Source organism: Muscardinus avellanarius (genome assembly GCF_963383645.1).
Source record: "Muscardinus avellanarius genome assembly, chromosome: 1".
NCBI classification, from domain to species: Eukaryota; Metazoa; Chordata; class Mammalia; order Rodentia; family Gliridae; genus Muscardinus; species Muscardinus avellanarius.
This window is the reverse complement of record NC_137786.1, coordinates 233,343,022-233,369,108: the sequence shown is the minus strand read 5'-3', so window position 1 is coordinate 233,369,108 and position 26,087 is coordinate 233,343,022. Positions and strand designations below refer to the sequence as shown.

Here is a 26,087-nt window from a genome sequence, read left to right as displayed (position 1 = left end):
GGAAGTCTTCTGAAATAAGGCTGCCTGCCTGGGTTCCATATAACTTCTCCATTGTCACTTAAAAGAAAATAAAGTGGTGTTATACTTTACACCTTTCAACCCTTTTCTTCGAGATACAAATAAAGAACCCAGAAATAAGCCCAAGTAAGAACTCTCTCAAAGCACACATACCCTAAGTTGAAAAACCATTTATTTCACCGGAAAGAAAAAAAGTGATCCAACTCTATAGGTCTAAGCCTTTGGGCCAAAAGAAACCCAGGAGCAGTGATACTCCCACGGGGCGTTCCCCAAACCAACACCCACTGGGGGCAGGAGGCAGGGAGGAGACAGCATGGCCTCCACCACAATCTCTGCGTACAATGAGGTCTGCTGGGAGAACAGAACATGGACGGGAAGCTACAGAAGTACTGAACAACAGGAAGAACAGGGGAACGGGCAGGAGAGGAAAGGAGGAGGTCTGAACTCAGCAAGGTAAATTAAGGTCCACGGTTCCTGAGGGACTGAACGCACAGAGCCGAGAACGTCCCGGAGACGGGGTACCGCGAAGGGTGTATTCTCATGCACAACTGCAGCTCGGAATTTCAGCCCACACACATCCCACCTGAAAGAGAGCACAATAAGGGGCTTTACAGCAAAGCTCAAAAGGGCTTTCCCACTTAATACTTCAAAAAACATTTTTACAACGTCGTTAACTTGGCACTTGTTTTATGTTTACTTCTAATTCCTCCCAGTATCATAATAATCTCAAAGTGAAAAAAGCTTGAAGGCCAAAGAGTAATTGGAAAGGCTAAAACAATCCCAGATTAAGGCCTCAAAGTTAACAGTGAATCTTCTTTCATGACTACAGGCAAAGACATTCCAATGGTTTAGATGGTAAAATCAGCATTCCCCAGAAAAGGTAACTCCACATCAAAACCTGTCATCAGAGAACAGGAAAAAAGGAAAGGTTCCAATTAGTTCTATAGAGTAAAGTCAGTATGTTTCAATCAGGGAGTTACTGTCAAGGTCCAAATTAAAAACCATTCAAGGTCTAGATAAAACGTAGGAGCATCAACTTGACAAGTTCTAAAACTTGAAGGCATTCAATTCTCCCTCAGGAAGAAACTGACTCTTCAAAGGTGGTGCTGGAGGACATGTGTGAGCTATATCGAGCCACTCGAGGCTCACTTCTTACCCAATCACACTTCCTAGCTAACGAGTACCCATCAGTTATTTCCAATGGACTTGGAAAAATCACTTATCTTCTACCCTAACTGAAGATGACAAAATATCAACCACACTGTACTAGGATTCAGGATCAACCCGGGATACACAGGGACACAGGGGACTACTCAAAACTAAGGGTGTTAAGAGTTAGCCTTAAGCACAATAGTAATCTAAAAAAAAAAAAAAAAAAAAAAAACTAGAGCCCACAGCTGGCAAGCATCAAAAGAATCTATTCAAGTAGAGCCAAATGATCATGAGGCTCAAAATGTTTGGTAGAGGGAAAAGCCAGAGGACTCACAGTAGAGCTGGCAGCTCAAGAATATAAAACGTCCATAACTAGTGGGAAAATGAAGGGAGTGGCCTGCTTATGGCAAAGCTCCCAATCCTGGACTTCAACATCCAAGAGAGTAAAATTAATAGGCATTTATGCATACAAGCATATTACCATATGCCTCGAGGAAATGGAAGATGACCAACCTAGCACTGCTGTGGGAAGTTAAATAACTGAACAAAGTAATGGTCCTTATAGGACAGATTCAAAGATAGCAACAGAGTGTGCCCTCTTTTCAGGAAATGAATCTGAGCTGAGCAGCTAAGCTGGAGTCCATATCCGACTTCCTTGCTGAACTTTTATAAGAGATATTTTCTATTCTCTCTGCTCTATAAAACAAGGGCTAAACTGTTCAGGAATGCCATAAATACGCTTCAAGATTAAGATGAGATCATTTGGTAGTCTTCATAGTAATGAGGGCCTCAGCAATGATGACTACTTAACTGTAGTTATGGACCTTGTCATAAGAGGTCGTATATCAGACCTTTCACATAGCACGAAACACAAAGGAACCTTGAAGATCTTAGGAAAGACACACACCTAGGAAACTCAACAAGGCTCTGAGTAACAGCACCTGAGTGTGAATGGCTGGATCCCAGGACCAGTTCAATTTTATCAAGTAGGTGTGACCCAAGATTCAACACCACACCAGTCTTTGTTTTTTCAGACACAATCAGATTGACTCCCACTACCAGGAGCAGTGGAAAAATAGCTGAGGGAGGGCCGAGGATGTTTACTTACTTCTAAGTTAAGCACTTAGTGCCTCTCAAACCCTGAACCGTACTAGTAACTTCACCCTAACCCCGCAAAAGCAAGCAAGCAAGCAGGGCAGCCTAACTGGAGCCCTTTAGGCTGCAGGAGAGATGGCAAAACCACAACAGGGAACACCCCACACCGCTCTCACCTCAAGCTTTAAAAGGCCGAGTACCGCGCCCGATCCGCATACTGCTCCCGCTCATACCGGGCCATGTCGTACAAGGAATTCCGCGCGGCTGCTGAAGCTTGGGACAACTCACTCTCATGCCCGTAACCGTAGCCCTCTCCAACAGTGGGGACTGGGGCTGTAGCGCGACGCAGGGGGCTCCGATCCCGCCCGTAATATGAAGTGGAAGCTGCAGTAACGGCAGCAGCAGCTGCTGCAGCAGCAGCAGCTCCTGAGGTCGGCAGCAGGTGTCTATCGTAGGGATCGAGAGAGTTGGAGGTGAGGTGACTGGCCATGGCTGTGTTCTGGACTTGTGGCAGCTGGGACAAGGTCTGCTCTGCGTAATTATACGCAGAGGCAGCTGCCGCCGCTACTGCCTCATAGGACCGGGCAGCACGGCAGCGCTTGTAGTAGGCATCGAGCGCTCCGTATGCGTTGTTGTAATACAACGAATCCCCATAGCTCATGGTGTAAGGTGTACGCACTGCTCCATATTGCTCATTATACTGCTCGGTCAAGTCTGCCACGCGGCCCGAACGATCTATTGGACACTCTTTGGACCAGTGCCCCTCTTTCCCGCACCGATAGCAGCCGCTCTGGTCTCCCATCCCGGGCGCAGTCCTAAGCCGGCTGGTGGACAACTGCACGTGCATTCGTTTGCCTTGAAGAAACAGACGCAAGAAGGGTTGCTATCACTTAGTCATAGCCCAAACCCCTACCCCAGCCACTGGTCATAGCAGTGGCTCTACCTAGCAGGACTCATCACTGCTATAAGGATTTTGTAAGGCCCAACATGTAGGTTTAGTATGACCTGATTTCTAGTGAAAATCATTAGATAAAAGAAATGTTACAGCTAAAACACCAGTTTACTGAAGAAAGAAACTACTCTTGCTCAAAACTTCTCATCCACTGCCAAGTTAATGTGGGCAAAAACCTACTCCAAACAGTGGCCCAAATTAAAATAAACTCAAAAGAAGTAAAAGTTCTCCATAAGTTTCTGCCGCTTTCAATCGTTACTATCAAGACTGATTCCATTAAGCAGGAGAATGTAAAGGCCAAATCCCCCTTTCCCCCAAATCAAGGAAAATGTAATGAAAGATAAAAGTTACCATCACTGAAGAGTGATCAGGATTTGATCCAGGGCTGAACATGGGGGGAAATTTCAAGCTAGATCTTCGAAAACTCACAAATTGGGGAGCTTGGGGGTAGCACAATAAAAACTGAACGAAGGGCCAGGTGTGCTGGCAAACGTTAGGAGGCTGAGACAAGGAGAATTCAGGTTTGAAGCCAGCCTCAGCTACTTAGTGACGCTCTCAGCAACTTAGTGAGACGCTGTTTCCAAACAAAATATGAAATAGGTCTGGGAGTGCAGCCTAGAGATAGAAAACCTCTGGGGGTAGCTGGGCGTGGTGGCGCACGCTTGTAATCCCAGCATTCGGGAGGCTGAGACTGGAGGATCGTGGTTCGCAGACAGCCTCAGCTACTTAGTGAGGCTCTCTGCAACTTAGTGAGACCCTGTTTCAAAATAAAGAATAAAAAATTGGGCAGGGGGTGTAGCTCGGAGGTCAAATATCCCTGGGTTCCATCCCCACACCCACAAAAAAAAAAAAAAAAAAAAAAAACAAAATAAAACCCCTGGGTTCCATCCCTAGTACCCCCCCCCAAAAAAGGAAAAAAAAAAACTGAAGGAAGGTCTTCTCCCGTAACTGGTTGCTTTAAATTGCATGTTATGATAATTGTTCTAATAAGATTTACAATCCAACAACTTACTTTAGCAACCCTCTGATAGGTCAAAGGAAAATAGAACAGGCTGTTCACAATATGCCTCAATTTTTAGCAAAATTAAAAATTGTGGAAGAGAAGCCAGGTGTGGTGGCGCACGCTTGTAATCCCCGTGTTTGGGAGGCTGAGACAGGAGGACTGCACAGGTTCAAAGCAAGCCTCAGCTACTTAGTGAGGATCTCACCAACTTAGTGAGACCCTGTTTCCAAATAAAATATAAAGTAGGTCTGGGAGTATAGCCTGGAGGTAAAAAACCTTTGGGTTCCACCCCCAATACCACCACCCCAAAAAAAAGTGGAAGAAAAGGAAAAGGAGAAAAATGGAAAGTGAAGATTAACTGCTAATGCTAGTGGACCCAAGTATTCATAGCAGGAATAAAATATTCTCTCTCCACTTAAGACTGTAAAAGTCACACTGGGCGTGGTGGGGCACGCATGTAATCCCCACTCTTGGGAGGCAGAGACAGGAGAATCATGCAAGTTCGAAGCCAGCCGCTGGCTTAAGAGACCCTTTTTCCAAATAAAAGTATAAAAAATAGGTCTGGGAGTGTAGCCCAGAGATAGAAGGGCTTCCAGGAACCCCAGTACCACCAAAAAAAAAAAAAAAAAAAAAAAAAAACCCACAAACTGTGAATGTCTAAGAACATGTACCTAATGCTATTTTTCTTTATACATCATAATTTATACCCTGAAAGTGAGTAATAGCACTTCTGGAAACCTAACAAAAGAAAACCATAAAGTTTCTTGGAAAAATTTAAAGTTCTAAATCTCTTCACATAAGCAATTTCTACCTACAAAAACTACCAGTTTACTGGTAAGCAAAAATTCAGAAGGGATCAAAATCTAGCAATACCTTCCCAATGCAACTCTCTACACAATGTGCCCAAATATACAGACATCAAAGAGGTGAACAATTGGCACCAAGAGCCAACAGATGGGTTCTCTAATTAGAGAAAAGAGTAAATACATAATTTTACCTGTATAATTAAAGTTAGGTTCTAGGCTAGATATGGGGATGAAGGGAACAAAATACCAAATATAACCCCAGTTTAAATGTAACTGCCAGCCAGGCATGGTGGTGCACGCCTGTAATCCCGCATTTGGGAGGCTGAGACTGAGAATCGCGGTTCACCTACAGCCTCAGGTACTTAGTGAGGCCCTCCGCAATTTAGTGATACCCCGGCTTCAAAATAAATAATAAAAATTAGGGCAGGGGATGCAGCTCAGAGGTCGAATGCCCCTGGGTTCCATCCCCAGACCTGCAAAAAAAAAAAAAAAAAAAAAAAAAGTAACTGCCAGGCATGGTAGCCCACGCTTGTAATCCCAGCATTTGGGAGGCTGAGACAGGAGCCTCTGGGTTCTGTGGCCAGCCTCAGCTACTTAGGCCCTCTGCAACTTAGTGATACCCTGTTTCAAAATAAAGAATAAAAAAAAGGTTTGGGGGTGTAGCTGGGAGGTTGCATGCCCCTGGTTTCCATCCCCCATACCGCCAAAAAATAAAGAAATTAAATAAATGTTGTAGCCGGTAAATTACATCATTAAGCCGGGCGTGGTGGCGCACGCTTGTAATCCCCACGCTTGGGAGGCAGAGACAGGAGGATCAGGCAGGTTCGAAGCCAGCCGCGTGCGCTGGTTTAGGAGACCCTGTTTCCAAAATGAAAATGTAAAAAAATAGGTCTGGGAGTGTAGCCCGGAGGTAGAAGGGCTTCCAGGAACCCCAGTACCACCAAAAAAAAAAAAAAAAAAAAAAAATCATTAAAAGAACTAAGGCAAGCCATGGTGGCACACACTTGTAATCCCAGTACTTGGGAGACTGAGACAGGAGGATCGAGGGTTCATGGCCAGTCTCAGACCCTGTTTCAAAATAAAAAGAATAAAAAAGCCAGGCTTGTAATCCCTGCGCTTGGGAGGCAGAGATAGGAAGATTGTGCAGGTTCGAAGCCAGCCAGACTGGCTTAAGAGACCCTGTTTCCAAATAAATAATATAAAAAAGAGTCTGGGAGTGTAGCCCGGAGGTAGAAGGGTTTCCAGGAACCCCAGTACCACAAAAAAAAAAAATAAAAAATTAAAAAATAGGGCTAGGGCTGTAGCTCAGAGATAGAATGCCCCTAGGTTCAATCCCCCACAAAGCGCGCGCACACACACACACACACACAGGCAATTAAATACCTTAAAATTCTAGCTTGTGTTTGGTATTTGCCCAGGGGCCATTTTAACATTTGAAAGAGGAAAAAAAAAAATCAGAGCTGGACTTGTAATCCCCGCGCTTGGGAGGCTGAGACAGGAGGATCGCACAGGTTCAAAGCCAGCCTCAGCTACTTAGTGAGACTCTCAGCAACTTAGTGAGACCCTGTCTCCAAACAAAATACAAAACAGGTCTGGGAGTGTAACCTGGAAGTAAAAGGCCCCTGGGTTCCACCCCCAGTACCACCACCCCCCAAAAAAAATTCAGAGAAAACAAGTGCAATCAAAAAATTAACAATGCACATTCAAGGCATTTTTGAAAGGTCATTAATAAATGCCTTGATATAAGAATGTGTCAACTTGAATGCCAGGAAAAAACACTAAATATTTTAAATAAGTTGGGCGTGGTCATACACACCTGTACTTCCAACCTGAGATCGTGGTTCGCAGCCAGCCTCAGCTACTTAGTGAGGCCTTCCACAACTTAGTGAGACCCTGTTTCAAACTAAATAAAAAAAATTTGAGCCGGGCGTGGTGGCACACGCTTGTAATCCTCGCACTTGGGAGGCTGAGACAGGAGGATCGCACGGGTTTGAAGCCAGCCTCAGCTACTTAGTGAGGCTCTCAGCAATTTAGCGAGACCCTGTTTCCAAATAAAATACATTTTTAAAAAAAGGTCTGGGAGTATAGCCCAGAGGTAGAAAGCCTCTGGGTTCCACCCCCAGTACCACCCAAAAAAAAAAAAAAAAAAAAATTAAAGGGTAATGTTGGTCTCAGTAGAACACACTTGTACACACACACACACACACACACACACACACACACACACACACACACACGGAAAGCTAAGGCAAAAGGACTGCTTAAGCCCAAGCGTTTCAGGCCAACATAGAAAAAATAACAAGAAATCCCCCCCAAAAGAAAAAACAAAAAAGAGAGGCTAAGAGATGTAGCTCAACTGTAGAACACTTTGTTTAGAATATGAGAGGCTTTGGGTTCCATCCTTGGCACCACCAGGAAAAAAGAAACAGTAGGATAATGTGAGGGAAATTAGTGAAAAATAAGCATAGAGTTCAGATAAATGAACTAGTTTTAAGAATGTGTCCTGATAACACAGTTCTCCCACTTGTACGTAGATGCTACGAGTACACACTACTGTGATCAAGTTAAAATGTGGGAGTGTTAAAAAAAAAAACAGGCATCACATAGCCCTCCTCCACAAGAGTTCTGCTCCCAATTAAGTTGTTGACAAAATAACTCTTAACTTGCCAATTAAAAAAGGAAAGCAACCTATACCTGGGAGACCTATGACACTTTTCTTTAATAATGCACAGTAATACTCATGACACAGGGCACTCATTACATGGGGAATGATGATTCAGCCTCCAACTCTAAAACAGGTCCAATTTAAGGGAAACTAACACTAAAGATGGCAGTAAAACTGCTCTTAACAAATGTACCCAGGAAAAGAATCAGCCATTACGGTATACACGCTGATATGGTCAGAACATAGGTATGAAATACAGCCATGACTTATGGGACTTCACTCTAATTTGGAAGTTAATTACAAGCAAAGGGAAAAAGCTCTTCTGACAATGAGGACCCAAAAGGGGTGGGGGCAAAAGCTGAGTATAGCTGGCAATTCGTCATAGTAAAAATCTCCTAAGGGCCACTCTTGCCAAGATTTAGATCTTAAACCAAGAAAAGATAATACTTTCCAAAGAAAGTGACAATCTTTACTACCCATGCTGCCTTCCAACCCCCCCCAAAAAAACACAAAAAAACAAAACCTCATCTATCAAGACTTCAAAATAACCTCATCTAAGTGTTATTACCAGAGATGTTAAAGCCAGTCCATCCTCCAAATCAATTTTAAGACATGCCATATTGCCCAAAATCCCAATGTCTCCTCCCCAAACACTCCTAAAATCAGCCTTTAAATTTTAGATTGGTGAAGCAATAATGTAAAATCGACTAAAGCTGCTAACTTCAAAAACTATCTTTACCAAAAAATTAAGTGTTGGGGTCGGGGAGTTTAACAGAAAGCCTGCCCCTGAAGAATTACTAAAATTGGTTTTTCATATTTAAAATAAGGCACACTGGTAAAATGGGCGTGTGGTGGCACACGCTTGTAATCCCACTTGTAATCCCAGCCTTCGGGAGGCTGAGACCAGAGATCTTGGTTTGCAGACAGCCTCAGCTACTTAAGTGAGGCCCTTCACAATTTAGTGAGACCCTGTTTCAAAATAAAGAATAAAAAACAGGGCAAGAGATGTAGCTCGGAGGTCGAATACCCCTGGGTTCCATCCCCAGTCATGCAAAAATAAATCAGTAAAATAAGGCACACTGGTAATATGGTGCAGAGGCAATAAATTCAGAGCAAAACACTCTGCAATGTGCCCTATTTACAAAAAAAAAAAAAAAAACTGGAGGGCACAACTTCAAGAGGAAAGGATTTTTTTAAACAGAAGCACAAAAGCCTTTATGGGCTCCTGCTAAAAACCTCCTCCCCCGACCTCCAAAACTTCAACTTACCTAAAGCCCCTAAACCCCATGCATTCTATTTCATATTAAGAAATCCATCACCCATTCTTAATCTACCACTAGCCAACCAACATATACCTCTACCTCAAAACCCCTCTTGGCCAACTGCTTTCTGCATAGCCTTGTGTTCAGCTCTACCCAGAGAGTGGTTCACCTTGAAACTCTGTGTTATCTAGGCCCCTGATGGCCTCCACTGCATCCTCTGCCCGCTCCATGTGTACAAAGGCATAATCTTTCACGATGTCACACTCAATGACTGGACCATACTCTTCAAACTTGGCCCGAAGCTCCTTGTTGGTGCAGGTGGGGCTGATGTTGCCCACGTGCAACTTTGTAGAGGTTTTGCTCTTATTCTTGCTGGCTTCCACATTAATATTCACCCCATGCAGCTTGTAGTGGTGCAGGTTGCGTATGGCATCCTCAGCTGCAGTTTTGTCTTCTATGTGCACAAAGCCGTAGTTCTTAATGATGTCACATTCTAGCACCTTCCCGTACTGCTCAAAGAGTGAGCGGATCTCCTGCTCTGTGGCCTCCCGGGGCAGGTTTCCAATGAACAGCTTCACCATCTCACCAGTCTGAGAGAGAAGAAACGAGATTTCTAACAAAAGAGCTTAGGCTCATATTAGCTTAGGCGCGCTGTGCGCGCGCACGCACACACACACACACACACACACACACACACACACACACACTACACCTGCCATTTTCTTTACTCTAGCACATTTTCAAACAATTTTCTCTCACACACGTCGCACTCATATCTCCACAAGACAAGCAATGGGGAAATGGGAGCGAAATGAGGAGGCCTGCTAGAGTACCTGCCATAGAACCAGAACACGTCTGTAACAGCAAAGTCCCTGGCAGACAAAGGGTTTAAGAGCTGGATACCTTCAAACAGGAAGGCGAATTAAAGGGGAAAGCATAAATGAAGATCTGGGGATACTGAGCGTTCTGTCCACTATGAGAAAAAAAATCAGAAGTCTAATTACTGGGCTTGCTGAATGACAGTCAAAACTAAGACCCGGCTCTTTCTCTTGTAACCGCTACTTCTAGAAAAGTGGGCCTTCTAATAGCAATTTTAGGGATTTCTTTTGGAAGTAGCGAACCCGCGACTGGGACCAGACAGCGCGGCATATTCAGCGCCGGAAAAGTGTTGGAGTCGGGAACGTTTCTTCTCAGGGACCGTCCTCCTGCCTCCTACCGAATGGAGAAATGCCTGGCCAGAGGGAGACTTCAGACTCACTTAAGCAGGAACAATGTCCCAAGGCCCGAGAAATTCTCAACACGGGCGTGTAAATGCTACGTCTAAGGAAACAGGATTATCTCGGTAGAATGCCCGTGGCGGAAAAGCCAAGTGGAGTAGAGGGCAGAGTGAAAAGAAAAAAAAAAAAAAAAGCAAGGTATTCTCCAGCGGGAGGCGGTGGGGGAAGGGCTGCTTAGCTTACCGCGCAACGGGAGGACCGAGGGCGGCCCTCGGTGACCGGTGCGCGGGCCGCACCCCACTAGGGCACCCCGACGCCCAAGGAAACGAGAAGAGATTTAACAAAGCAAAAGGAAGGAAGTGGAAGGGCTCAGAGTCTCTCACCGCACGGAAATCAGCAGGACCTCTTCCTCGAGGCGCGGACGCTTCTGACAAAATGCTAAAATGGCGGCGGCCGCAGCAGTGACTCTGGGTAGAGAAGGGGAGGTGAGCCTACCCACCGGATTGGCCGTTCAGTAAAGTGAAAGGCGGGCGTTCCCGAAGATCCTCTTCCTGACTGGTTACCGCGAACGCCAATTACCTGAGAGGCCGGGAAGAGGTGGAAACGTCAGTAACTCCGGAGCTTTTAGGTGAAAGCCAATGAGCACCAACCTACAGAAACCGAAGCCACTGATTGGGTAAGGGGTTGGCGTGAGGGAGGAACTACAAACGTGGGCTTCGCCGGCGCGGGGTGGCCCGCCATTAGGCGGGGCGAGCGAGGGCTTTGGTGTGGCAGTCCGTAGCTTCGTGGCGCCAATTTTTTAACGCTTCCATATTTCGCCACTTCCACGTGCAGGCCCTGACGGCATTCCGCGCCCCATTTTGCCCTCTACTCCAAGTTTCTCCCTGTAAGTTCCCGAACGCCAACCTCGCAGCCTGGATGCTACGAAAAATAGCTTAGGCGGACACAGGCGCCAGGTAAGAAAAATAGCGAATCCCCCACCCGAGAAATCAACTCTTCGGAACAGTCATTTGCACTGTCGCCTTGAAAGCCCGGAGCTCTCCTCAAACTAAAACTCCTTGTAGGTAGTAAAAAGAACTCTGAAACGAACAGTGGCCCCAGTTTCAACTAACGTGTAATGGCCCACAAGCAGGCCTGGCCGAGAGTGGCATTATCTGGAAGTAGACCCCTTGGAAGCAGCTTCCCAGGGTCTAAGATGAAGAACCGTCTCTGTGTGACCGTGGATACTAACAACAGACCCCCACCCCGCCCTGAGAAAAAACGGGAGCAGCAAAGTTTTTTGTTGTTGTTTTATTTTATTGGGTGCAACCAGAGCGGTAAGTTTAAACCTCCTAGAACCGACCTCAGAGGGAAAAGCATTGTCACAATCATCTGTAAACAAATACAATCAAAACATTCTTCACAGGGTCCAGCTGCCTCATCACATTCCTTCTCACCCTTTGGCTGCTTTACATAATCCCATATTCATTGCGCAAGCAATTTCAGTCAAGACCCTTGGCAAAGCAGCTTTTGAAGAGGGAGTTTAAAAAGGGAAACGTGCGAGTGCTGCATGGAAGAACTTAAAACACGAACAAAACAGTGCTTAAGCAGTGAATTGTTTGAGGACAGGGATCATCAGGAGTGGAGATGAAACAAATAGAATGCACTACCACCCAAAGCAGCCACAAAAGAGCAGAAGAGAGAGGAGTTTGTAAAGCTAAAGTAAGTACTGGGGGAAAGAATGGGTTTAAAAACCCAACATGATTCAGAATCCGATGGTAGAAAACTGGCCAAGAATTTAGGGTGGAAAGGGGTAGGTAGGGTCCTAAAATGTCAATATGACATTTACAGACGTCACTAATCTTGGTCCTTTTCATTTGGTATTCTGATGCACCTCCAAGACTGACTAAAGGCCACAGATCAGTAACGAAGAAAACCAAGTCTCTATTAGTCTGCTGCACATGCCCAACCTAAGGGACCCAACATCAGATTATTACAATTCAATCTGCACCAAGAAACACAAATGGTACAGAAATCCCCTTCAGTATAATCGTCCAGACTTTGCCCCAAAAGCCCTGAAGATAAATTATTTTTTCCAAAATAACAAAGCATGAATGAGGTCAACTAGCTGTGAAACTACAATCTCTGAAGGTCTGATGGGGAGAAACTGGAAATAAAATCTTAAAATCACAATTCATGCCAGTATGCAGATGCCAAGACTACTTGACCTCCTTACTATGCCGGCCCAACTTAATTACTTGATTTGTTTCTGAAGCCTACTGGATCCTAGTTATATGAATCACATTAAATCACTCTCCTTTTTTGGTACTAGGGATTGACTCCAGAGACATTCTACCCCCAAGCTATACCCCAGCCACAGTATCTGGAAACAGGGTCTCACTAAATTGCAGAGGCTGGCTTCAAGCCTGCAATCCTTCTCATTTTAGGCTCCCACACATCCAAGCTCTGCTCCCAAGCTTTTATTTTTATTTTTTTATGGTACTGGGGGGTGGAACCCTGGGGTTTTCTACCTCCAGGGTACACCCCCAGCCCTATTTTATAATTTATTTGTAAACAGGGTATCATTAAGTTGCTGAGAGCCTAAGTAGCTGAGGCTGGCTTCAAACCTGTGTGATCCTCCTGTCTCAGCCTCCCAAGCACTGGGATTACAAGCCTGCACCACCACACCCAGCTCTTGCACAGGCTTTTAAAACTCCTTACAATTGGGGAAACAAATACAAATACTGCTACAGTGGGCAATAATACCCTACCTGATCCGGTTCTTGCTGGAATCTCCCATCCCTTCAATCACTCCCACCCTTCCAGAACTTACTGGTTTTATTTATTGTCCCAAACTCAAGGTAAAGGTGCCTGGCTGAGAGTGGTGGCGCCCGCTTGTAATCAGCTACTACTTAGGCACTTAGCAACTCAGTGAAACCCTGTTTCAAAGTAAAAAATAGAAAATAGGGTTGGGGGTGTACCCTGGAGGTAGAATGCCACGAGGTCCCACAAAAAAAAAAAAAAAAAAAAAAGGCATCCCCTGCTCTAACCCTGCCCTGAAACTCTATCCCATGAACCCATCCGTGCTGTTTTTCCAAATACTACTACTTGAAATTCTATTTGCTCATTTCCCATCCTTCTCTTGTCCTGGCAAATATTTGTTCTTACTACATACTATGTTCCCAGTGTTATAACTGCACCTAGTAAATAGATGACACTCAAATATTTGTAGACTAAGTGAAAAGTAAATGCATGAGTTAACTCTTGTTGGGTGGGGGGAGTAGTAGTAGGGATTTAACCCAGGGACCTTTCCACCAACACCCACCCTCTTTTTTTAAACAAGGGTCTGACAAGTGCTGGCCTCATCAGTAATCCTGGCTCTGCCTCCCTAATACTGGGTAACCCTGGTGTGAAGCACCTCATCCAATTATGAATTAACTTGGATTTTTTTGTACTAGGAAATCAAACCCAGGGCATTCTACCTCTGAGCCACAACCCAGCCCCATTTTATTTTTTATTTTGAAGCAATTTTGCTAAATTACTGGCTAGCCTCAAACCTGCAATTCCTGTCTCACTCTCTCAAATACAGGAATTACAGGTATGCACCACCATCCATGCCCTGCTATGAATTAACTATATGTGTGTGTGTGTGTGTGTGTGTGTGTGTGTGTGTGTGTGTGTGTGTGTATTGTGTATGTGTGTTACTGGGGGTGGAACCCAGGGGCTTTCTAACTCCAAGCTACACCCCCAGCCCTTTTTTTATAGTTTACTTGGAAACAGGGTATCACTAAGTTGCTGAGAGCCTCTAAGTGGCCGCGGCTGGCTTTGAACCTGTGCGATCCTCCTGTCTCAGCCTCCCAAGCACTGGGAGCACCAACAAGCCTAGCTTATATGACTTAAACTTCTTGATAGCCCAATGAGAGGAGTAAATCTAGATTTTCAGTCAGTATCAGGTTAAGAACTTGAACATAGGGCTGGGGATATATAGCTCAGCGGCAGAGTGCTTACCTACCACGTACACGACCCTAAATTCCATCCCTTGCACTGCAAGAAAAAAAACAAAAAATCAAAACCTGGACACATATACTGAAAACAAGCATCTTTACTCACATCACCTAGGACAACTTTCCAGGCTCCCTCAAAGAAAAGCAGGTGCCTCAAAGCCAAAGAGAACCCTGGAAAACAGCTTTGATCACTTCGACAATTGCAGCAAAATGAAACTTTTAGGTATAGAGGTGTAGCTTGTGTCTTCACAACTGATGTTTGATTGACTGATTGATTGCAGGCCTGAGAATGGAACCTAGAGGTATTTGGCCTCTGAGCTACACCCCCTGCCCTATTTTTTATTCTTTATTTTGAAACAGGGTCTCACTAAGTTGCAGAAGGCCTAAGTAGCTGAGGCTGTCCTTGAAACACGATCCTCCAGTCTCAGCCTCCGAATGCTGGGATTGCAAGCATGCTGGGATTACAAGCGTGAGCCACCAGTCCGTTTTTTTTTTTTTTTTTTTTGGTGGTACTGGGGTTCCTGGAAGCCCTTCTACCGGTATACACTCCCACGGGCTACACTCCCAGACCTATTTTTTAACATTTTTATGTGGACAGAGTCTCTTAAGCCAGAGAGGTTGGCTCCGAACCAGCGCGATCCTCCTGTCTCCGCCTCCCAAGCCCGGGGATTACAAGCGTGCGCCACCACGCCCGGCCCATCTTTGTTTTTGATTTTGAAACGAAGTAGCTGAGGCTGGCCACAAACCACGATCATTCCTGCAGTCTCAGCCTCCCAAGTACTAGGATCACAAGCCTGTGCCACCACACCCGGCCTCATACTGAAGGGTCTGTTTACCCCAAGGTTATCTTTGTGTGTGTCTGGTATTGGTGATTGAACCTGCCTGAGGCATTCTACCTCTGAATTATACTCCCAGTACTATTTTTTTAATTTTTATTTTGGAACTGGGTCTAGCTAGGTTGGTAAGAGCCTCGCTACTTGATGTTCTCAAACCTGTGGTCTTCCTGTCTAGCCTCCCAAGTATTGGGATTATAGGTATGTGCCACCTTGTCCAGCTATTCCAATGTGTTTTACTATGACAGGATTCAAATGTCTCTTCTTTACCCATTACCCCAACTAGAGTGACACTGAATGGAAAATTTCAAAAGCACCTTGTCTGAAAACACCGTAGACACCCTTTTAGTGATTTTTTTTTCCTTTTTTTGAGATAGGATCTCATGGCCCATGCTGGTCTTAAACTCCCAAGCTCAAAGGGTCCCCCCACTTAAACATCCCAAGTACTGGGACTACAGGCACATGCCTCCACACCCAGCCCTTTTTTTTGGGGGGGAGCGTCGGGGGGGGTGGTACTAGAGATTGAAGCCAGAGGCATAACCTAGCCCTTATATTTTCATTTATTTACTTATTTTTGTGGTACTGGGGACTAAACCCAGGGACACTCTACCTCTGAGCTATACCCCCAACCTTACTTTTTTATAATACTTTATTTATTTATTTTGGTGGTACTGGGGGTAGAACCCAGAGGCTTTCTACCTCTGGGCTATACTCCCAGACTTATTTTTATATTTGATTTGGAAACAGGGTCTCACAAAGTTGCTGAGAGCCTAAGTAACTGAGGTTGGCTTTGAACCTGTGCCTCCAGTCTCAGCCTCCCAGGCGCGGGGATTACAACTTTTTTATTTTGAAACAGAGCCTCGCTAAGTTAAAGAAGGCTTCACTTAAGTTGCTTGGCCTAGCCTCAAACCTTTGATTCTTTGTTCAGCCTCACAAGTACTGGAACTACAGATGTAAGCCATCATGCCCAGTTTATGCTCAACCATTCTGATGACTTTTTATTTGCTGACCAGGCTACCACGCTAAGAGGTAAAGAACTTCTCTGAAGTCATGCAGAAAGCTGATTATCAGAACTAAGATGCTATGTACTAGCTGCAAGTCTCCAACAAATGGGGTAATATTATATGCATACAATTGATAAATGAGACAGCCTAGCTTCTTGGAAGTGACAGACAAATCCACATTTAGGAGTAAACACTGATATTAGTGAAAAGTACTCAGACATGAATAATCTGTTATTAGCTCCACACCCTTAGGGGTGAATGTATATAATTTACACTTCTAATAAGTAATTGATTCCTAGTCCAGAAATGTTAGTCTGATAAAGGCTTAAATTCAAAGCCAGTAATCTCCAGGTATATTCACAGGGAGCCAGGGAGCCACTGAACAGGCTTCCCAGGCCTCTGCTGGCATGGCCTTGTGTCCAGCTCTATGGAGTGGTTCACCTCGAAACTGTGTTGCCCTTAATGCTCCTTCTTTGGTTTAATAGCCTTGCTTCTCCATAGCCACAAAAATGTGATCCCAGGTCACAGAATAGTTCTGGAATGGCTTGGAGGTGGCCAAAACTGGTATGGTATAAGAGCCTAAGTTACTCCCAGATCCCACTCACTGAAAAGATTCACTGTAATCCCAGCTATCTAGGGAAGGCTGAGGCAGGAGTAGGGGGGTTACTGGGGTTTGCTTAGAGTTACAGTATCCCTGGATTGAATCCTAGTACTGGGGGGGAAAACTGTGACTCATATGTGCTACACACTTACCGCCTACATGCAAAGTCTCTGCTCAGAGCTGTGTGTTCTACCTGGAGGCCATCCCAACCCTCCCAGGATGCTGAGTCCTCTTTCTGAGATGGCTAACACTTAATGAAAAGTGACTCTATGAAACCCTCTACCTGCCACAAGTTCTCCTTTCACTGCCCAGCACTACTAGCACAGCATTAAGCTATAAGCAAAGCCCCAGATGGTTCAAATGGCTGGTTCATAAAGACAGGCATTCCCCGAGCTTGGGAGGCTGAGACAGGAGGATCACACAGGTTCGAAGCCAGCCTCAGCTACTTAGTGAGGCTCTGGACAATTTAGTGAGACCCTGTTTCCAAATAAAATATAAAATACGTCTGGGAGTATAGCCCAGAGGTAGAAAGCCCCTGGGTTCCACCCCCAGTACCACAAAGAAAAAAAAAAAGGCTGGTTCAATTCCTTGTAACATGACTTTTCTATTGTGCTGGGGATGAAACCCACTTAAAATCTTTTTTTTTTTTTTTTTTTTTTTTTTGGCGGATCTGGGGATGGAAACCCAGGGGCATTTGACCTCCAAGGTACATCCCCTGCCCTATTTTTTTTATTCTTTATTTTGAAACGGGGTCTCACTAAATTGCAGAGAGCCTCACTAAATAGCTGAGGCTGTCCGCGAACCGCGATCCTCCGGTCTCAGCCTCCCAAATGCTGGGATTACAAGCGTGCGTCACCACGCCGGCTTCCTACTTAAAATCTTACGTGACTTAGAGCCGGGCATGGTGGCGCACGCTTGTAATCCCTGTGCTTGGTTGGGAGGCTGAGACCGGAGGATCGCGCAGGTTCAAAGCCAGCCTCAGCTGGCTTAAGAGACCCTGTTTCCAAATAAAACATAAAATAGGTCTGGGAGTGTAGCCTGGAGGTACCCCTGGGTTCCATCCCCAGTACCACACACAAAAAAAATCTTATGTGACTTTAAGAAGTTATTTAACCTATAGCCTCAATTTCCCTACTTAAGAGGTGGGTTTAAGCTGAGCATGATTGTGCGCACCTGTAATGCCACTACTTGGGAGGCTGAAGCAAGAGAACAGAAATACTGAGGACAGCCTCCTCAGCAACAGTTAAGAACCTATTCTAAAACCAAAAAAAGGGCTAGAGGCGTAGCTTGGAGGTAGAAAAAAAAAAGTTGGGCATGGTTGCACATGCCTGTAATCCCAGTATTTGGGAGGCTGAGATAGGAGATCGTAGGTTTGTAGTCAGCCTCAGCAACTTAGGAAGGCCTCCACAACTCAGTAAGACTTGTTTCAAAATAAAAAAAAAAATAGAGCCGGGCGTGGTAGCACACGCTTGTAATCCCAGTTTGTAATCCCAGCTGGAGGCTGAGATCTGGAGGATCACGGTTCGCGGACAGCCTCAGCTACTTAGTGAGGCCCTCTGCAACTCAGTGAGACCCGGTTTCAAAATAAAGAATAAAAAATAGGGCAGGGGGAGTAGCTCGGAGGTCAAATGCCCCTGGGTTCCATCCCCAGACCCGCAAAAAAAAAAAGTAAAATAAAATAAAATATGGGCTGGGGTGTAGCTCGGATGTAGAACAGTCCTAAATTAAATACCTAGCACCAAAAATAAAAAAGTATGTGTGATACACACACAACACACACAATATACATGCATCAGAAATTTCTAAATCTATGTGTTTTTTGTGTGTGTTACTGGAGATTGAACCCAAGGACATTGCTAACAGTTTTAGTTAACATATGAAAAGCACTTTTTGCAGAACTAGGGATTAAACCCTGGGGCATTCTACCTTTAAGCTACACCTACCAGCCCAACCCTCACTAAGTTGCAGAGAGCCTAAGTAGCTGAGTCTGGCCGCAAACCTGAGATCCCTGTCTTAGCCTCCCAAACACTGGGATTACAAGTGCACACCACATTTGGCTTCATACTTTATTTCGAAACAGGACCTCAGTCCAGGGCCTAAGTATCTGTGGCTGGCAGCAAACCTGTGATCCTCCTGCCTCAGCCTCCCAAGTACTGGGATTACAAACCTGTGCCACCACAGGTACTGTGAGTACTGAGAAGTACTTTTACTTTTTTTTTGCGGTATTGGGGATGAAACCCCAGGAGCATTCTACCTCCAAGCTACATTCCCACCCCTATTTTTTTATTCTTTATTTTGAAATTGGGTCTAAGTAGCTGAGGCTGTCCACGAACTGAACCGCAATCCTCCTGTCTCAGCCTCCCAAATGCTGGAATTACAAGCATGCGCCACCACGCCCGGCTTGAAAAGTACTTTTAACAGTGCTTTAGCACTACAACAAATGTTGAATGACAAGAATGGGGCAGGGTTCCTAACATCACACAGCTAAGAAACAAAGCGAGGATTCAAATTCAGGGAACCTGATTAAGTTTTCAAATCAAATCCCTTATCTAGCCAGGTGTGGTGGAGCAGGCTTGTAATCCCCGCGCTTGGGAGGCTGAGACAGAAGGATCACACAGGTTTGAAGCCAGCCTCAGCTACTTGGTGAGGCTCTCAGCAACCTAGTGAGACCCTGTTTCTAAATAAAATATAAAAATAGGTCTGGGAGTATAGCTTGGGAGATAGAAAGCCTCTGGGTTCCACACCCAGCACCACAAAAAAAAAAAAAAAAAAAAAAAAGAAAAGAAAAAAAGAAAATCCCTTATCTAAGTCCTGGGGTTGCCACATCCTCTTCTTCCTATCCTACCACTTGCCTAGCATTGCATATGAACTAGAATGAGTTCACTGAGGCAGATCCTGCCTTCTAAACTGGACATTTCTCTAGGTCAGCCCAAGAGCTCAGCTACTGAGCACTGCATTTCAAGCTTTTCAAGAAAAATACTTCAAATAAGCCAGGCACACACGGTGGCACACGCTTGCAATCCCAGTACTTGTGAGGCTGAGACAAGAGGATTCAAAGTTCATGGCCAGCCTCAGCTACTTAGTGAGGCCCTCTGCAACTGAGTGAGACCGGTTGAAAATAAAGAGTAAAAAAATAGGGCAGGGGGTGTAGTTTGGAAGTAGAATGGCCTTAGTTCTATCCCCAGTACCGCAAAATAAATATATGTATATATACTTCACCTAAACCCAATTTTAAGAATTTCTTTTTTTGTAGGAAACTCTAGACTCTACCGTGTGTGTGCAGTGCTGAGGATTGAACCCAGGGGTGTTCTGCCTCTGAGCTGCACCTCCAGCCCTATTTTATTTTGAAACAGGGTCTAAATTGCTGAGGCTGGTCTCAAACCTGCGATCATCCTGTCTCAGCCTCCCAAGTACTGGGATTACAGCACACCAGCTATGACCATTTAAAGGCACATACAGAATTTAGATAGAATATGAATATCCTATGTTATCCATCTTCTCTTGTTACCTAAATTTCTTTTACATATAGCATTGTAGTTCATAAATCTAATAAATCTATTAAGATTTGACCCATCTATGATAGTCCAGTGACATGGCTTGACTGGACAAAATAGCCTGGAGAACAGACGATGTAAGGACTTCAGCAGAGCTAACTAGGGGATATGACCAGAAAGGTGGCCTACCAGCAGAAGCTGGCCCCTCAGCGACAGTCCCATTACCTTCATTACAAAAGATGGGCCCCAGACTCGGTCCAGACAGAGTTTAAACAAACCTCAGAGAGCAGGCTGACAAGGCTAGAAACCTCTCTTTGTGGTCCTGTCCCAGGATTAGAAGCCAATTAAAACTTCAACAACAGCCGTTGTAGAGGTGATAGGTGTACTGTTGAATGTTCTAAAGGTACACTAAAAGCCCATTTTCCTAAAACATACAACAAATGTCTGTCCTCCCATTCACTAAATGTAATTTTCCCAGTTACAGGACCTTGGATATCAGAAATCAACAAAAATCAGAGTATGGGTGGTTATAGGATTAGCAAAGATAGCCTAAATTAAATTTAGAAAGGGGAGATTTCAAAGCAATCTTTAAGAGAAAGAAAAATGGCAAAAGATTTAGCTTTGTAGCCCCATCTGGCTTGCTAGTCTGAGGGCTGGGCAGCAAGTGCATCAGGACCTAAAGATGACAGGGAGTCAGAATGCTCAAATAGGCTACGTCACTCTGAAGAGTTGGGGCTACAATAACAAGCATCGCACTGGCCCTGAGAACCAGTAAGCTGTTTTTTTTTTGTTTGTTTGTTTGTTTTTTTGCAGAAACCGTGGGATTGGGACAGTTGGCAGAACTCTCATGGGAGAGAAAGGAAGATGACGGAAAGCCACCTTAACAAGGAAAGAATATGTTAAATGCTGAGCCCACAATCAGCCCTCAGTTTTCCAGGGCAATAATCAAAGCTCAGCTTGTTAGCTTTGCCCTCAGATCATTCCACAGAAAAGTAACAAGAAACCTATCAAACTCCTCTTCCCAAATCCCACAAAGAAATGAAAAGCAGCAGCAAAGCACCTGAAGGCAAAGCAATGAACAAAAAGAGAAGCAAAGAAAAGAGCTATGGCCCCGGTACTCCCTGAGATTACCCCCGCTGGCATCCACAAAGAACTCATGGTTTTAAGACAATGTATTTTTGCACACTGGGCAGAGGGAAGAGGACATCTGAGGCAAACTACTGTCACAGGCACGTTCACAAGAAGCTAATAAAGGAGGCAGAAACACCCCCCCTAGACTCTATTTAAATAGACTGACACACACACACACACCTCCCCCAAAGTCCCTTTGCCCCAGCAGGTTCCCAAATCAAGTCTCTAAAGCACCCTTTCCCAAAGGAGCATCAGTAGATTTTTCCTATTATCACCCCACCCAACCAGTCTTCTTTCACCCATCATAACCAAGCCTCCATTTTATCCTTTGTTGGAACTGCCATATTTTTGCCCAGGTCCTCGACCCCTAGCTCTGGAATAAAAGTACAGAAAGAATCCTTAATTCCTCACCCAATTCCAGCATCCCTATTTGGTTTTGCTTGTACCCTACCCCCTTCCCATAGTCGTGACACCTTTAAATATAAACCCAACAAGAAGACATGGAAAACTTTTAACACATGGGAACAGGGAAAGGAGTCTCAGGTGCTGTGATGGCCACGGTTGGCAGGACGCAGGAAGGACGCTCCATGGTGAAATTCAACAGGCGAAGTACCAGGACTCTGGCCAGAATGCCCCATAACTGCTTCAGATTTTTCTGCCCCCTTTCACCAACCACAGGGCAGTACCAGACAGTGACATCACCCTCAGCCCTCTATGGGTCCTTTCCAGGGCCCAGCCCAAGCACTCACTAGAGCCCACTGCCTAAAGGATACACTAGCCTTGTAAACACCAGGCAGCCCATTCCCCACTGCTTGAGAAAAGCCAAACCCCAGAACCACCCTGCGAGAGCACGGGCTGTTTCTGAACTGGTGAAAAGTCAGGGAAAATGGTCGATCACAGGCAGAGGAAGATGGGCATCATTTGCTGCATTTGGTGCAGTCAAGCTGAAGACTTAGGGAAGTCCAACCACTTAGTCTGGACCCTCCCGTCCTAAAGATGCCAGGCTAGTCAGGCAACGATGCGTTAAATGCCCCTGGCAGCAGGGAAATCATTCTAATTCCCACATTCAAGCCCCTTTCGTGCACCCCTGGGTTCTTAGGCTGCCTCCCCTTTGCCTGGCCTGTCTTCCTGGATGTCAAACTGGCTCCTCTCACACTGAGTGCAATCAAGACAATGACAACCAGGTTTCCAAACTGCAAATCGCCCCAAGTTTTATTTGTAGTCCATACAAAAGGGGAAAAAATAAGGTTTTCTAACACCACCTACTTGGGGAGATGGGGAATTGGGCCTATGCCACTCACCATCGGCTAGAACATCAGTGGTGAGCAGGGATTTGAACACATACCACCTGACTGTCCCAACAGGATCTCAGCCTCAACAGAGTCTACAGAGGAACAGCCAGCGCCCGACTGCTGGCACAGCTTGGCAGCAGGAAATGGTTCCGCTAACCTTTTCCTGGCCTCCCTCACATCTAAAAAGAAAAAGGCGCCGCCGACCTCAGTTGCAGGTTGCTTTCCCATCCAGACGACCTTAAATATCGCGCACAAAAATAAAAGGGAGCCAGGAAAAAATAAAAACAAAAGGAACTCCCATTCTGGGGAGTCAGGGTAGGGGGAGAAACCGCAGATCTAGAGCCAGTAGCAAGATGTGCTGCTGAGGCGAAGGAACAAAGTAGGTTACTGCCAAACACTCAAAAGGATCATCTCCTGGGGAAGGCCCACATGGGAGAGGGAGGGGATGAAAAACCGCAACTGGGAGAGGTATGGGCCAGAGTGGTTATAACCTGGGTCTGCACCCTACCTACCTCTCCTCTCCCTCCCTCCCTGTGGTGCCCCATCCCCAGGATGGCCCTACATGCGGCGCTGGTAGCCAGAGTGCATCTGAGCTGCCCGCAGGTAATCATTATAGGAGCCCGAATAGCGTGCGTAATCGGAATGGGCATCGGGCAGGCGACGGTAATCCAGCGAGGACTTTGTCGGCGAGCGGCGGAACGAAAGCTGCGACTCTGATAAACGGCGGTAATCAGAGAGCTCGGCTAAACGCCGGTCGGAACCATACCTAGTCGAGAGAAGAAGACAGTTGGTGAATGAGACAATTGAGGGGAGGGCTCCAGGTGGGCATGGGGGAGATGCCAATGGGGACAGGGAGGGTGTGATCAGATTGGTCTCCAACAGTTTGTTTTCCTTTTGTCAGAAGGCTCATCCCCTATCCAGGCCAAGAAATCAAGCCCGGGCTCAACTCGGTGGGAAACCAAGCCTTCCACTGAAGCCCCTCCTTTCCAAACTGACCAAGTTAAATTTTGGTCTACGGTCCCAAACCACAAACTATCCCCACCCTTGGGCCCTGCACAGAAAGCCCTTGGTTGTTTATCAACAGAACGGCGGACAAAAGCAAGGCCCTCAACTTCCCACAAAGTGGACGCACCTCATAAACTTGCCTTCAGACAATGAGTGCCAAAGGGACTCTCTCACCCCACCCCCACCAAAGCCGGGACAACCACGTAACGGGCTTAAGAATCCTTGAGACGTGGGAAAGGCTCTGAGCCACAATCCTGCAGGCAGTGGCTCCAATGGCACCTGGCTAACCTAGACTGGTGACACTTTTCCCGGCCTAACTCCACCTGAACCCTGGTGACCAGAAAAGTTCACAGACACCAACCCCCTTGGCCTCTGCACATCCCATGGGAATAAAGAAGACCGAGGGAGGGGGCCAATGGCTCCAGTTTCCCTCCCATGCCAACCTCAGCCCCTTGCCCTAAGCCCCAGCTGGGGGCAGAGGCAGGGGGGCATACAGTACCTTTTCGACATGGCGACAGCCTTTTTGTAGGGATCGTCGTAGCTGGCCCGGGGTGGGGAGAGGCGGGTACGCTCATAAGGCGGCGGGGTGCTGTTGGCGTTGGCAACGGCCCCCTGGGACATGGACAGGTAGGCTGCAGACGGCTGACCTGCCCCATCGTAGGCATTGCCCGGCTGGCCACGGTAGGAGGCGGCAGCCTGAGGATGCTGCTGGGCAGCATAGGAAGCAGCCAATGAGGCTGATGACTGAGTGCGGTAAGGAGCTGCCAGGGTGGCAGAAGGCTGAGCCCCATAGGCAGCTGCGGCCCCATAGGAGCCAGTGGCCGCAGCAGCCGACTGAGCCCCATAAGAGCCCGATAGGCCCATCGATGCTTGGGCCCCGTAACTATTCAACTGGGTCTGGACAACTGGCTGGGCCCCATAGGAGCCAGCCATTGGAGTAGTGGCTTGTGCAGCATAGGCGGCTGGCTGGCTGGCATAGGCAGCAGCTGTGGCTGGCTGTGCCACATAAGCAGCAGGCTGGGAAGAGTAGGAAGCAGCCTGTTGTGCAGCGTACGGGGCAGACTGGGCATTGTAAGAAGCCGAGGGCTGGGCATTGTAAGAAGCTGCCTGGGCTCCATAAGCTAGTGAGGAGGCTGCAGACTGGGCCCCATAGGAGGCTGCCTGAGCCCCGTAGGAGCCTAGGGAGGAAGCTGCTCCCTGAGTGTTGTAGGAGGAAGCAGCTGCACGAACCCCATAGGAAGAGGCAGCCTGGGCGCCATAAGAGGATGGCTGGTTACCATAGGAGGCAAGGGAGGAGCCCTGAGCCCCATAGGAGTTGAGCGAAGAAGCTGCAGCTGCCTGACCGCCATAGGAGGAGAGGGCCGAGGCCGAGGGCTGGGCTCCACCATACGGGCCGAGCGAGGAAGCTGCGGCAGACTGGGAGCTAGGGCTAGCCAGCTGGCCCCTGTAGGGGGCCCCAAGGGAAACCGAGGGCTGAGCGCGGTAAGAGGCTGCCTGGGCTGTCATGGGCTGAGTCCGATAGCCGACACCCAAAGAGGCCGAAGGCTGGGCCCTGTAGGCAGCACCCAGTGACACTGAGGGCTGGGCCCGATAGGTGGCTGGCTGGGCGGTCAGAGGTGCCACATAAGAGGCTCGAGGAGGTGAACGGCGCAGGGGGCTGCGGTCGCGACCAAAGAAGGGCGGTGTGGGCTGACGGGCTTGCCCATCAAAACCACCAGTGCTGTTGCCAAAAGCCTGTTGGTAGTCGAAGGTGGCAGAAAAGCCACCAGTTCCAGGGAATGCCGTATCCCCAGCCCCTGGTTTCTTGGTCTTGTCCCCAGACTGGATAGCCAGGCCAGGCCCCTTCTTCTGACCCTTGGTTGAGAGTTCCACGTTGATGCGCTTGCCCTTCACTTCTTTGCCGTTGAGCTGCGCGATGGCGGCTTTGGCATCTGCTTCCTTCTCCATGTGAACAAACGCGTAGTCTGATAAAGCAGCAGACAGAGGGTTAGCGATTAGGGGGGCAGGGCATGCTACCTGATGGGTCCCAAATTGGACACAACAGCACCCAGCTGTTGTCAGCTACCTCCAGGGCTCCAAACCCTCCTTCTCTCCAGGAGTGTGCCCTAAAACGTGGCTCCCATAAAACAAAGCTGATTGTCCCAAGAAGTCACCTTCACAGAGGCCCTTCTCCCTAAGCTTCCCTTTCACCCTGCCATCTCACCCAGCTCCCTGGTCAGAGAAGGAAGAGCAAAGATGAGCTGCAGCACAGGATAAAATCTTCACACCAACACACGAAGCATTCCTGAACCTCAATCATTCAGTGTTCTCAAACAAAGCTCACCAAACAGTACTCACTCCCCACCTCTGAGGTCTAGCCCTCCAACACTAGAATGACCACTGACATTTTGACAAGAATCACCTCTCAGCCTAGGCTGAATTAAGGCAAGAGAGTTAGACTGCAAAGAACAAGCAGCTCACAAAATTCTTCCAATAAGATTTCCCCCTTTTCATATTACTTCCCAGTTTTCAAAGCACTCTTATGCACAGGACCTCACTTAGGCCTCACAACAATCCTGTGAGGTGGCAGGACAG

General features: G+C 46.7%; 1 protein-coding gene across 2 annotated transcripts in view; it reads right to left on the bottom strand.

The window, feature by feature from the left end:
- Positions 1–2,449: 2,449 nt before the first annotated feature.
- LOC308264715 (RNA-binding protein 14) overlaps positions 2,450–26,087 on the bottom strand; it is a gene marked incomplete at both ends in the record, with an annotated part of 32,978 nt that continues 9,340 nt past the window's right edge. The window contains 2 exons of one of the 2 annotated variants that reach the window (XM_080698163.1): positions 2,450–3,120; positions 9,123–9,534. In XM_080698163.1, coding sequence (XP_080554289.1) covers positions 2,450–3,120; positions 9,123–9,534 — 1,083 coding nt within the window. Of the gene's footprint in view, positions 3,121–9,122; positions 9,535–23,066; positions 23,275–24,012; positions 25,478–26,087 lie in introns of those variants that run through there. The other variant, XM_080698162.1, reaches the window with a different exon arrangement.